The sequence below is a fragment of the Podarcis tiliguerta genome, assembly GCF_965153285.1.
Source record: "Podarcis tiliguerta genome assembly, chromosome: Z".
Classification (NCBI taxonomy): domain Eukaryota; kingdom Metazoa; phylum Chordata; class Lepidosauria; order Squamata; family Lacertidae; genus Podarcis; species Podarcis tiliguerta.
The window spans coordinates 40673629-40687794 of NC_139553.1; the positions used below are offsets into that span (position 1 = coordinate 40673629).

General features: G+C 42.9%; 1 protein-coding gene across 6 annotated transcripts in view; it reads left to right on the top strand.

The window, feature by feature from the left end:
- IL1RAPL2 (interleukin 1 receptor accessory protein like 2) overlaps positions 1-14166 on the top strand; it is a 484356-nt gene that overhangs the window by 350615 nt on the left and 119575 nt on the right. For all 6 annotated transcript variants that reach the window (XM_083422319.1, XM_083422315.1, XM_083422316.1 and 3 more), the window contains one exon: positions 10761-10835. In XM_083422319.1, coding sequence (XP_083278445.1) covers positions 10761-10835 — 75 coding nt within the window. The remainder of the gene's footprint in view (positions 1-10760; positions 10836-14166) is intronic.

Sequence of the window (14166 nt, forward strand, 5' to 3'; positions counted from 1 at the left end):
CCTCTGTGTTCTGTTCGGTTAGTTTGCTTCCTTTGTCAGTCACAAGAGTATCGTACTGCATAAGATTCGTACTGAAATGTTATCTGGGATGTTGTGTATTTGAGCTGGACATGAACATAGAATTAACTTCAGAGATGAATTAATTTCTGCAAAAAAATCTTGGCATGCCATGATTTTGCCCCCAGCGGATGCTATTCAAATATACAAGATCTGCTGTCAAGATGGATGCCAGCCTCCTGAATAACTAGTAGGAGAAGCCTTCTGCTGATTAATGGGGAGACAGTGCCAGAGTTTTTGGTTAGAGGAAGGAAGTTGGCATTTCTTTGTAAAGATGGAAGGAAATGAAACATTTTCTTCAGCTCACCCACCCACCCCATGCTGCTGCTGATCCTCATAATTTAGCAATTTTTCATTTTCAATGCTTGCCGTGAGGCCCAGCTCAATTTTCAACAGCAAAACGACAATCTATTTTTATTTATTCTATTTAACCAGATTTATATATCACTTAATAAAAATAAATCTCAAAGTGCTTTGCATAAAATAATATAAAATATTCATAAGAAAATACCAATAAAATCAAGAGACATTAAAAAGAAGTAGACATAGTAAAGTTATCAAAATATAGAAACTATCAACAGTTTTTTTAAAAAACAACAACAGCAAATATCCATAATAAATCTACTCACAGTACCTACAGCTTGCGTTGCCAGTTGTTATCACAATAAGCAGAGTATTGGAAATTAAGTTTTACCTCTCCCTCAGAAAGAAATTAACTGTTTTGCCAAGGGTTCAAAGTTGTGCTAATTAGTGTGTATTTTGCCACACACTGAAAATACATGAGCTCAAGGACTGCAATTTGACTCAGTTGAACTCAGTGGGAGCCTTACGGCCTGATGCATAATGTGCAAATTATTCCATATTTCTCCTTCCTACAAAAAACTGCAGATCCCATTTTGTATTATGGATTACTTATGGGTGAGCTCTCCTTTGCTTACACAACAAGCACAGGCGTTCCCCTACTTATGCAGGGGTTATGTTATCAGGCTTCACATCTACACATGAGACCACGTAAAGTGAGGAGGGTGCTCTTGACAGAGGCTGGAAAGTGCCTTTTCCTCTGCGAATCCTGTCCATTCCAGTCCCTTTCCCCAAGTAGCAAGGCACTTTGTGCATGAACATGCACCCTGCCTACCTCCGGTGACTGGAAAGTTGAGCTGGGGGGTGGTCAGTGGGTCAGTGGCTGGGTAGCTCCCAGTGCCCAGTGCTGCTGCAGGGCCTCTGGGTGCTCTCCCTGTTGGTCTTGGAAGTTGCTTGAAATGGTTTATTTTCATCTAGTTTCTCCCCCCCACCCATCAGAAATAATGCTGCTCCCTGCTTGTGGGGAGGCCGATGGCAATCGGAGGGTAGAAGGACCCTAGGAACAAAATTGACAGGTAGGTGGGTGGAAGAATGGAGCAAAAACACCCCATGCAATGTTTCTGCTGGCCAGGAAGAAGAAACCCATGGAGGGTGATTGAATGGGGGTGGTGAGACACTTGGAGCAGCTGCACAAGCTGTTTTCCCCTGCTCTCCAGCTCTCTCCAGCTCTTTTGTACCATTTTGGTGCCATTTCTTGGTTCAAATCATTTATTTATTTCACAGTGATGCATGTAAATGCAGTCACATGTGAATGGGGTACACATTAAGTGGGGGGGGGGGGATGCCTGTAGTAAATTTTCAACCTTTCTTGGAGATTTTTTTGCAGGGAAAATTTGAATCCTTTACAGTGGTACCTAGGGGTTACAGATGCTTCAGGTTACAGACGCTTCAGGTTACAGACTCCGCTAACCCAGAAATATTACCTTGGGTTAAGAACTTTGCTTCAGGATGAGAACAGAAATCGTGTGGCGGCAGTGCAGCGGCAGCGGGAGGCCCCATTAGCTAAAGTGGTACCTTAGGTTAAGAACAGTTTCAGATTAAGAACAGATCTCCAGAATGAATTAAGTTCTTAACCCGATGTACCACTGTATAATATTTCTTACCACCACTTCAGCAGAAACACCTATGGAGAGTTACCGCAACAGAATATGTGCATTTTAAACCAATAAAACCATTGGGTGGGTTCATCTAATGAGCCCCATTGATGGAAACCTTGTGAAAGGGTTTCCACTTGTGTAATGAAGCTTTCTCACACCCCCAATCCTCTCCTGCACATCCCCCAATGCTCCCAAAAGTGGCTGGGGGAAGGTGTTGGTAGAAGCCCCAGAACATCATGCAAGGGGATGAGAGATGGGATTGTTCTGCCTGACAAGCTGCAATACATGCTCAGATGGAATGTTTGTCATAGTGCAATTCTATCCATTACAATTATTACAGAGCAAGTCATGGAACGCAGCACTGTACATTCAGCGAGATGTGGGATCTTACAAAACAAAATACCTTAACTGTCATAGGGCAGGGGAATAAGGTGTCTCTTCAGCTTATGGCAAAAGGTGGCTGTAGCTCTAGGAATAATTACTAGCCATGGTCTTTTGACTTAGGGTCCAACAACACCTTAAGTTCCACAGGTTCCCCCCCCCCCACCTTTGTTTGAAGGACACCATAAGCATGCCCATTACCCCCCAGAGACAGCACGTTGCAGAAGATCAATAACGGCAGCTAAATTGCCTTTTAGGGAATCTGATCCACCATTACCAATCAGCACAAAGATAAAGCCCCCTCATAAGCTGTTAGGACGAAACAGCTAACCTTTGTGTGCTATTTCCAACCTTGAAAATAGTCTCTGAATTCATTCAGCCATGGGTTACTTATTTCACGTATCTGTTTGGTTCAGTGACCACTTGCTCCCTGAAAGTGTTTTATGCCGTTCATGAAAGCAATGTTTAAAATGCCTAAAGAGATCAGTGTGAATTCCAGCAGGCCGTGTATAGCAAAGCGGTTTTCAGAGTCCCAAGCCTACAAATGTTATGTACTCAACAGGACCATGCAACTCCTTCCTTGCCTAATATTTATATCTATTTTTCTGGTTCAATCATATCACTACAGGGCCAACTGAGAAAGCTTGACATTTTTTGGCAAACATCCACCACTAATTCATTTCCAGAGCCAGAAAAATGCATTTGGGTCTCCTGATAGCTGCCTTTGGATTTTGCTGCCAGATAAACTCTGCTGTACAGTTTCCCCCAAGAAAATAGTTGAAAGCAAAACGAAAATGATGCTAAGTTTAAGAGACTATAGAAGGGTGGGATTCATCTTGTGTGTGTTTTTTCCCTTCTAAGTGAGATATCATGATCCATACTTCACTATCCTCTATGTATTGTCTCCATACTAATGAAGGGAGGGAATCAGGCATTTCCAGTCAAGCGCTATGGAAATAATATTTATCTATTTATAAAACTATCCGTACATCACCCAGAGTATAAAGGTAAAGGGACCCCTGACCATTAGGGCCAGTCATGGCCGACTCTGGGGTTGCGGTGCTCATCTCGCTTTACTGGCCAAGGGAGCTGGCGTACAGCTTCCAGGTCATGTGGCCAGCATGAGTAAGCCGCTTCTGGAGAACCAGAACAGCGCACGGAAACATCATTTACCTTCCCGCCAGAGTGGTACCTATTTATCTACTTGCACTTGCTTTCGAACTGCTAGGTTGGCAGAAGCAGGGACCGTGCAGCGGAAGCTCACCCCATCGCGGGGATTCGAACCGTCGACCTTCTGATTGGCAAGTCCTAGGCTCTGTGGTTTAACCCACAGCGCCACCCGCATCCCTAACACCCAGAGTATAAAACACAGTAAATAAAAAACAGTTATTAAAATGGCTTGGCACTCCAAAACTTTTTAAAATAAATAAATAAAAATTAAGCAGCTCCATATGAGCTGTTGGCATAATGAAGTATTTCACCTAAAGGTGAAAAGGAAGGGTATCTGCCCAATCTCTCTCCCTTAGGTTATGTCTAGCAGCAGCCCTCCAGATGATGTGGTATCAACCTGGGGTATAAGGATTCAGGTGGGATTCTGAGTTGTTCAAGGCTCGGAGGAGGCCATTTTGGTGATTTGGAGGGGGGGGGAGGGAAGAAAAATAGAAATGGTAGCAGTGGATTAACAATCTTAAAATTAACACACACATCCTCTTTAATATTTGCCTGGCAAAAGGCAGGTCTCTTTGCCTCTACATGTTTTTTTTTTTTGCATTTGGGAAATAGGTCTACAATTCTTTTAATAGTCCCAGCATTACTGCAATTGCTCTGAGCACACCTGAGGGGGTGGAGGTTGTCACCTGCTATTCATCTGAATTGCAGATAGAGAAATAATATTTCCACATCATTTTATAGTGATACCTAATGCATTTCCTCCTTTGGGTCCTCATGAGCACCAGGAGTAGTCACTTGTTTAATGATGGGGCTTCTGTGTAGCCTGCTCTTAATTGGCTTCTCTAAATTGCTTGTGGGGAATGATTTTATTTTTGTTAAGAACCAGGGGGAAAACAATATAATAACTTTTAGTTTATCAAAGCCTCGCCACATATTTTAACAGTACGGACTTTTAGTTGCCCCTGTCAATAGGTGCAGAAAACTGGGACCAGTTTATTCTATGAAGTTATGCAGTGAATTACAGAAACTGCTGTTGTGCATTCCTGCTAAATAATAGATGTTTCTTAAGGGAGCAGACAAATACCAGTTTAGGAGTTTCTCCCCTACTTCTTTTTCTTTTTTAAAAAAATAAAACCAGAAAACCTTTGAGGTTTTTTGCTCTTCCAGCAGAGTAGCAATAAGACATCCATAGGCCAAGCTTGAAGTGGACACAAAAGGATTCCTTCCAAAATTAAATGCCTGTGTCATTTTGGCAAATAAGGAGTGTTAAAGGGATGTGGGTGGCACTGTGGGTTAAACCACTGAGCCTAGTACTTGCCGATCAGAAGGTCAGTGGTTCGAATCCCCGTGATGAGGTGAGCTCCCGTTGCACGGTCCCAGCTCCTGCCCACCTAGCAGTTCAAAAGCACGTCAAAGTGCATGTCAAAGTGCAAGTAGATAAATAGGTACCACTCCGGCGGGAAGGTAAACAGCGTTTCTGTGCGCTGCTCTGGTTCGCCAGAAGCGGCTTAGTCATGCTGTCCCCATGACCATGCTGGCTCCCTCGGCCTATAGAGTGAGATGAGCATCGCAACCCCAGAGGCAGTCACAACTGGACCTAATGGTCAGGGGTCCCTTTACCCTTCACCTTTAAGAAGTGTTAAAAGGGTATAATTAATAACTCCTCTCCTGAGTCTGGGGGGCATTTACAACCCCTGAAAGCTGTTTTGGGCTTACCCAGGATCCTAACCGGGCTGTCAGGTTTCAAATACGTTTTGAACAATGTTGTTCAGGGTTTCAGACAGGGGGCAGCCCTGCCCAGAGCTGTCAGTAATGTAACATGGGATCTTCCGCCTGCTAAGCGGTTGCTCTTCCCTTCCCCTCGTGCCACCGTATTCAAGTGTAGACCTCCATTTTGTCAAATTCTCTCACTTCACTGTACCCAGGCCTGGCGGTTGCACCAAAAAGAAAACACAACAATCACACTGCCCTGTGATACTACCTCATATCTAAATTTGGAGAGGTAAAAAGAGACCTGAGGAAGAACACTCATCTGTTCAGCAACAAACAGCCATTTGTGGCCAGTTACTGATAGGGAGAAATGCCCACATCCTTCCTTAGAGAGGGCTGTCAGAGGCAGTCCTCTGTTCAAAAGTGTTCTCTTTTTGAAGGGCTGTCCAGCAGCGGTGCCCGGTAACCATTTGGGGCTAATGGGGAGGCAGAGAGGCCAGGAATAGGTGGAGCCAGAACCAATGTCAGGCAATTCTAGTTTTGTCTATTACCCTCCCCGCTGAGTTCTATAAAAGCAACACCAAGACTTAAGGATGAAGAGTCTGACAGCCAGTACCATGCCTTGAAATGGATTAAAATAAGAAGGCAGGCAGGTGGGGGCTGGCTGAACACAGACTGAGGTTGTTGCCCCATCCACCTCAATGGACTGGCCTCCATTGCTGCCAGGTCCAAGTCCAGTTCAAAGATAAGGAACCCTAAGAAAGATACCTTGACGTTGCCCATCTTCAACACCTGGGCAGCAACTTTTGCAGGCACACAAGCCACCTGGGCATTGGCTTTTCCACTGTAACAAGATGTAGTCTATTTAAAATACGGTAATGGTAAATTTGCATCTATATGTAGGAGTAGAATATGCCGATGTTATGCAAATCTTTCCTCTCCTTTAGGGTGATACATTTTCTCCTGCCCCACCCCGCCCGCTTCATCTGATTATATTAGCATATCATGGCAAATAGGAGCCAGCAGAGTGCAGACTGGCTATATCAGCCATGGAAATCTCATTAAACCATGTAGTAGCCACTAAGGATAGTGCAAGGAGCACTGACTTTGAACTTCCAGTTGGCTCTGGCTAAATCCTGCTGTTGGTCTCCCTGCCTTCTACCCCACCAGTCCCAGTAAGCACAGCCACCACTGCCTTTGCCTAAAGAGAGTATCCCAAGTCTGAGGTTTATAACTCTTAAGGGTTCATTCACACAGGCATATATATACACAGCAGGTTCTGGAGCTACTTCATGTACAAGTTCAGTCTTTTAATGGAGCTACTTTTCTTCAGAATGGAGCATACTAGGATTCGAGACTTTCTAGCGTAGGTCAGGACCTCGATATCAGAATGAGGGATAACGGCCCTTTCTGCCCATTGCAGAACGACAGCTCATTACGTTCTTTAGGATGGATGTCAATGGTCCTTGTGTCTTCTGCTGTCCTTTCACAATAGCACCCTACTGTTTCACCATGTTGCAGATTGCCTCTTCTCCAAGAGTTCCTGCAAAAGGGAAAAGCTGTACAAAAATTACAGGGGAGGGTGGGAAAAATTACAGGGGAGGGTGGGAAACACCATGCCTTTAGCAGTAAGCCATACCCCAGCTTCAAGTGCTCAAGAAAGGAAAATAAGTACACATAGAATCTTTGCAGTCAGCCAAAACCAAACAGCAAAAGATTTCTCCTGAAGAGTTTGCTTTAGATAAAATGGTTGCTATTAGGTTATACATAATTTTATGCACTTCTGGTTCAAAGGTACTTGACTTTTATGCCCCAAGTTTTCAGGAGAAGAATGATTGTGTAAGGGGAAGTGAAATTCAAGCAATATCAAATGAATGCACACACACATGCACACAAAGATATACCCACACGCATATATATGTACATGCATGTTTTGTTTCTGCTTGTGTTGCTTACCACCTACAGCAAACCTCACCCCTTTATCAACCCACCGACTCCTAGACTTTGTGAAACCTTACACGATAATCCAAAGTGGGGAACCTTTATAGCTCCCACCCTGTGGTCCAGCTTCAGCTGGTGGGCATGGCAACTCACAAATCAATTGCAAAAAAAAAAAAAGTATATTAGTCAAATCTACATACAAAAATGCATTTATTAGGAGAAATTTGCCCCCCAAATGCTGATGAATTTTCCTGAGGATTTTTTTTAAAAAAAGAATTGTAAATTGTTCTGGAAAATTAGAGAATGGAATATAAGATGGGGGGGGGGGCAATAAGAAACTCTGAGAACCAAAATTGACAGATTTGTCCAGGTACTTCTATCTCCTAAGCTCCTTCATTTTATACTAGATTGAAGGATTCCCCTCTATTTTCACCCTACTCCTCATCCAAACTTTAAATAATAAGTCAGGCCTTGAGCTCAGGCTTTCAGTCTAAAAGGCACAGCACAAAAGGAAAAAGGGTTAGGAAAGAGTAGTGGGGAAAGCAAACTCTTGCTACCCATTGTTGCTCCCACTGTAGGTGGGACACAGAGCAGAGTCTCTGCATCAGATCTTAGGGAGCAGCCAAGTTGATATGGGAGTTGGCAATGCTGGTCCTAAGCCATTCAGGGCTTTAAAACCATTCACCAGTATCTTGAATTGTGCTTTAGATTGAACTCTCTGACCAGAGCCAATTTTAAGTCACATAAATTAGTCCTTAGTATCTATACTGAAGCAAATTAGGATTTGAGAATTGTGCTACGATCCATCCCGCAGCTTTTGAAAATTCTCAGCAGAGATAGCACCATATATGATTAGGTAGCAATGACAGCTCTTCCTTCTTCCTCTAATAGCATTCAGAGGTCCTGAGTGCATTAGCAAAAGAAATTGATTATTAGGTTCCTGCCATCAACTTTCTGCTCCTCAGCTATTCCAAAAGTAATTTAATTGTTTCAGTGGGCTGGATGTTTCCTAGGGGCCCACTGTCACTTTTGAGTTTGGAATGAGGTGCCTTGCGCCAATTCCATTCTTACAAATGGAATTTCCCATTTTGCTCTAATAAAATTGTACGTGTAAGCAACATAAGTCTTAGGAGATCCACTCATGATTATTCTGCCTGGGTAAACAGAACTTTTCATTTGAATGTATCCTGCTTGTATGTAGGGAAGGAGATAACTGAAAATCTGCTCTGAAAGTCTGATATGAATACTGGAATGTTATTTTATTAGAAGTGGATTGGGGAAGGTAGAGCTTCCCCTTAGCTTGGTGAGGTGATTATAATTCCAAGGGTCTAGATCTGCCACTTGAATTTTCTGGGTTCAGGTAGGGGCTTTGGGCAGAGATTGCACAGAATGCTTATCAGTGGCATCTCCAGGTAGGACTGGCAATGCAGCCTCTTTGAAACCCTGTAAAGGCACTGTTATTCAGCAGGGGTTGATCTCTTACCTGTTTTTGGAAGCAGGTATCTATGCTAGCCAAATACCTTCCCTTTAATTTAGAGAAAAGGCAAGCAAGAGGAGGCAAGATAGACATTTATGGAATTATACATGGCATGGAGAAAATGGAAAGTTTTTCTCCCTCTCTCATAGAACTCATGAGCATCCAATGAAGTTGAATGTTGGAAGATTTATGTCAGATAAAAGAAAGTATTTCTCCATGCAGCACATAGTTAAACTATGGAACTAGTTTCCCCAAGAGGCAGTCTTTAATGGCTTTAAAACTTGGATGGCGTTAAAAGAAGATTTAGACAAATACCTAAAGGAGAGGGCTATCAATGGCTACTAGCCATGATGACTATGCTCTACCCCCACAGCTGGAGGCAGCAAAGCTTATGAATACCAGCTGTTGGAAACCACAGGAGGGGAGAGGGCTCCTGCAGTCATATGAGAGCCAGCATGGTGTAGTGGTTAAGAGTGGTAGTCTTGTAATCTGGTGAACCGGGTTCGCGTCTCCGCTCCTCCACATGCAGCACTAGATGGACCATTGGCCTGATCCAGCAGGCTATCTTTATGTTCCCATTTCATCCCTTCAGCCTGATTGGCTCCTAGGGAGACAGAGAGCAAGGAAGTGGGGAGACCAGCAAAAATGGGGGAAGGAAAGGAGTTTTGAGAAGGTGTAATAATAGCAATAGTAATACACCCATCTGGCCGGGTCCCCCCAGCTACTCTGGGCAGCTTATTATGTGAAAACATAGTAAAACATCAAACATTAAAAACTTCCCGATACAGGGCTGCCTTCAGGTGTCTTCTAAAAGTTATGTAGTTATTTATCTCCTTGACATCTGAAGGGAGGGCGTTCCACAGGGGGGGTGCCACTACCGAGAAGGCCCTCTGCCTGATTCCCTGTAACTTTGCTTCTCGCAGTGAGGGAACCAGCAGAAGAACCTCAGAGGAGGACCTCAGTGTCCAGGCAGAACAATGGGGGTGGAGACACTCCTTCAGGTATACTGGGCCGAGGGCATTTAGAAATGATGGAAGCAGATGGAAGGAGATAGTAAGGGAAGAGGAGAACTTGGGCTGAAGGGTATACAAAATAGCAAAATGCTTTATATGGGGAAATTGCTTGGGGGGGGGGAGTATATGCCATTCTAAACTCTACAGAGGGTGGTGAATACAGCACATGATATGGGTTGTCCCTTGAACTTGCTAGATGACATTGCAAGGGATCATTGCCTTAGGAGAGCAAGAAAAATTCTCATGGATGACTCACACCCTGGCCATAACCTCTTTAATCTTCTACCCTCAGGCAGGAGATATAGAAGTATAATCAGCCGTGCCAACAGGCTAAAAAATAGCTTCTATCTGTGGGTTGTTAGGCTCTTGAACAGAAAATAACATAGTAAAATTGACTTGCGAGGTGGTGTGTTGTTTGTTAAGAGATTGAGTGTTGGGGGGGAGAGGGAGGCTCGTTTAATTTCATTGTACACAGGTTGTACAATGACAATAAAGGTGTTGTTGTTGTTGTTATACAGAAATACAATTGGGGCGAAATTGCACTAAACTGCTGATAAATTTTCATGAGGATTTTTTTTTAAAGCAAATTGTTGCACAAATGTGAAGAACCGAATTTAAGATAAAAAAAATAGAAACTTGAAGAAGTTAAATTAACAGATTTGTCCAATCTTAGCTGCCCACATGGGCTTATTTAGGGGGAAGGGCCATAGCTTAGTGGTTGGGCATCTACTTCCCATGCCAAAGGTCTCAGCTTCAATTGGCAGCATCTCTGGGCAGGGTTGGGAGAAGCTCCTATCTGAAATCCTGGGGAGCAATTGCCAGGCAGTGTCAGAAATACTAAGCTGGGTGGACCAATGGTCTGACTCAGCATGAGGCAGATTTCTATGTCCCTATATTCCTACTGCAGTCTGACACTATCAAAACAATAAATATAATAAATGTTTGTTGCACCAAGACTACAAAAATGCAGCCATTTGTGACAGCTGTTTTCCTTATTCTGCCATTTGTCTGAAGTTTCCTTCATCCCTCTTTTGTCTCATTTTTCTCTTCTAGCCTTAGTCACTAAGAGGCCTCCACAGCCTATGTACCCTATGGAGAACCAGACGAGCATGATAGATGTCCAGCTGGGTAAGTTGCATTTTGGGGGGGATAACAGTCTGGAGAAAATGAATAAAGCCAGAAAAGTTTATTGCCGGCGTTACTACATGCAAGTCAATTTGCAGTGCTCTCGTTTATAAGGGTGGAATTTATTGCCACAACAGCTGCAGAAAATGGGTTTGCGTAGTGTCAAGGAACTCTGCTAACTGGCTGTTTAAGACAATGGGCCTGTGGGTCCTTGGAGAAGATGATGGATGGTGTCACAGGTGTCTGAAATGGCACATGCAACAGCCAGTTCTTACTGTGCATGGAGCAAACATGCTTGTAAAATGATGTATTCTTAACAGTACTCAGGGTAGGGGCATGATAGACAATTATTCAGTTATGGAAGAAGTGGAGAGAGAGAAAGATGGGTTTCCCTTTCTCTCCCATATTACTAGTAAGTAAGTCATCTAATGAAAATATTTTGCAGGAGAACCAGGACAGACAAAAGAATGGGCTTCTTCATACAATGCACAGTGGAGTTAATGACAGGAGAAGGGAACTTGAACCAACCCAACATTCCACATTCTACTGGGGTTGGGTGAGGCCAGGGGCCAAGGTTGCTGGGTAACAGGGCAAAAGTGGGCAGCCCTTGAGGATGTGAAGCAGCCCCAGGGAGCAATGTAGCCCAGGCCAGGAGGAGGCTGAGCCCCCTAGTGCTCTGTTGCATAAAACTCCCTCAGAATGACACAACCAATCAGGGCACACCTTACCTCAGCTAACATCATGTCACTCTGTCAGGTTGCTAAGCAACACCTCCACCGGTCTTCCTCTTGGTAGGCTTCAACACTAACAGAAGTAACTCTTGAGTTAGGAACAGAATGATTCCTGCTGCTGTACTTAGAACAAGGAACATACAAAATAAATGGAATCTAAGCAGGCTCTTCAGTAAGTCCAACTAGTTATCTGACCTAATTGCAGTCTCTAGACTTCAGATAATACCTAAAGTTGGCTTTGTTCTTACTAAGAAGCATTTTCTTCCATTCCTTTATATGATGACAAAGATCAAAACAATCCTGTCAAACTGAGACAGAAACTGAAAGCTGGAGTTGCTTTCCACATATTTTCTCTCCCGAGCTCCCATTATACGGTGCTCGAAATTTAGAATAAGATTTCAAGAGAGCTACAAAATGAAGAAGATTCTTCAAATCATATTAATTTCCTTTTGCCATGCTAAGGCAGACAATAAGTTAATCCCAAGAGGACAGCCAATCTCACATTCATAAGTTCTGTCTCACAGTTATTTTAGAAAGATCACATAGTCCTTTGACAATAGACACATTACTGCAAACTCATTTGGCTTGGTAAGACAGGAAAGAGTATTAACAGATGTGTGGTTGTCAGGGTGCTCCATCCTACAGGATCTCAGTGGGTGTAACAATATGAAAAGTATTATTAGGCAGACTTCTCAACAGGTGGCAACTGTGGGCAGTTGTTGGGCCCAGTTGAGGCAGATTTATTAGAGTAAATGGGGCATTGCCCCACCAATCTCAGTCTGCTTTCCACCTGTATTTATAATCAGTTCAGAGGGTGGCTCTGGCTGCCAGCTAACTCTTCAAAAATTCAGCAGGGAGGATGATGGAGACAAACTCGAATTGGCTCTGCCTGTCATTGGCTCTGGCTCCACTTACCACTGGACTCCTTTGTATGCCCAATCAGTCTCAAAGGACAAAATCTACCACTGGTTGGGGACCCAGCAAAGATGCACTCTTCCATTGACTCCCGAGACAGACAGATGCCAACCAACCAGCCTTGGCAACACTCTGTGTACAAGCTAAACTCTCCTTTCCATTTCTCCTATGCTTGAGCTAACCTAATACAATGAGTGGCTTTATACCATCAGGCCATTGGTCCATATAGTTCAGTGCTGAGCACAATGACTGCCCAGCAGCTCACCTGGGTTTTAGGCAGAGATGTCTCCCAGCCCTTCCTGGGGATGCTGGGGATTGAACCTGGAATCTTCAATGTGAAAAGAAGATGCTTTGCCACTGGAACAGCTTTTCTGTTCCTGGTGGCTTCTGCCCAACCATTTCACCTGTTCTTCTGCTTTTCATTCACTACATTTGTGGGTTTTTGTTTTTGTTTAGTCTTGTCTATGATTTTATTGCCACTGCCATCACTTTTGATGATAAATTTGATTGATTAAAAGAGCATTCCTCTATGTACCATTTGAACTTATTTTACTTTGTAATGCATCTTAGTCTTATCTGAAGTAAACATCCTTCTCTTCTGCATTTGTTAACACTTTCACATTCTTAGGATTACAGTTTTTAAAAATTCAGCCTTTGTTTCATTGATCAGCATTTGGTGTGACATACTGAGCAATTCCCAGAATTTTATTCACCCATTTGTTCCATTTATTAATGACTTCCTGCAAAACATATCAGAAAACTTAACTCTAAAAATGTAAACTAATTTAAAAAAAATAAAAGAATTTTCAATATAAGAGCAATTCTGCAAACTTCCACAAGCCATTTTCCTATAAATAAAAACATACCAGAAAACTTAATGCTAAAAACGTAAACTACCGTAATTTTAAAAAATAAAAGAATTTCCAATATAAGGACAATTCTGCAAACTTCTCCAAGCCATTTTCCTATAGATAAAATATTTAGATAGTCCATTATTCATTTGGAAAGTTCCTTAAAGTGTGCTTAAATCAAAGCATCAGCCTTGATTGATTTGCTCAAAGCTTTCAGTCCTAAAGATCTGATTCCATTATGGACATGGCTGGGCTCTCCAACACTTTGATAAGGACGTGAAAGATTTCCTTTGGAACCTAGTTGGAACCAGGGAAAATTCATTGCTGAGTGTAGCAGCATTGGGATCAATCCTGCTCTTACCAATTCATTAGTATTTGTTCCTACTAAAAATGTAAAAACAGCTCTGTTGGCTCAGATCAAAGGTAACCCAGAAGGAGGGTACCTTAAACTCCCCAGTATCTATTGTCGCACTTCAAAGAGGACTATATATATATATATATTCAGTGCTTTTTTCTTTAAAAAAATGTTTAGGGGTACTCTCATTTTCCTACTCATATTGAAATATGGCCCATCAATGAGACCAAACTTAGATTCACAAAATATTTAGGGGTATGCATACACCTGCATCCCTCCCCCCGAAAAAAACACTGAATATATTTATTCCAGTAACACTCAGGAGCACTTAGACCAGTTTCTTGGTCCCAACCTGTTCACAGAAAACAGTGACTTCACCACTACCTTCTTTCAGGGTGCAGGGCTGTAGTGCAAGTTCTCTATTCTAAGAGAACTTGCATGTCTAGTGGTTAGAACAGCCTTTCTCAACCTTGGGTCCCCAA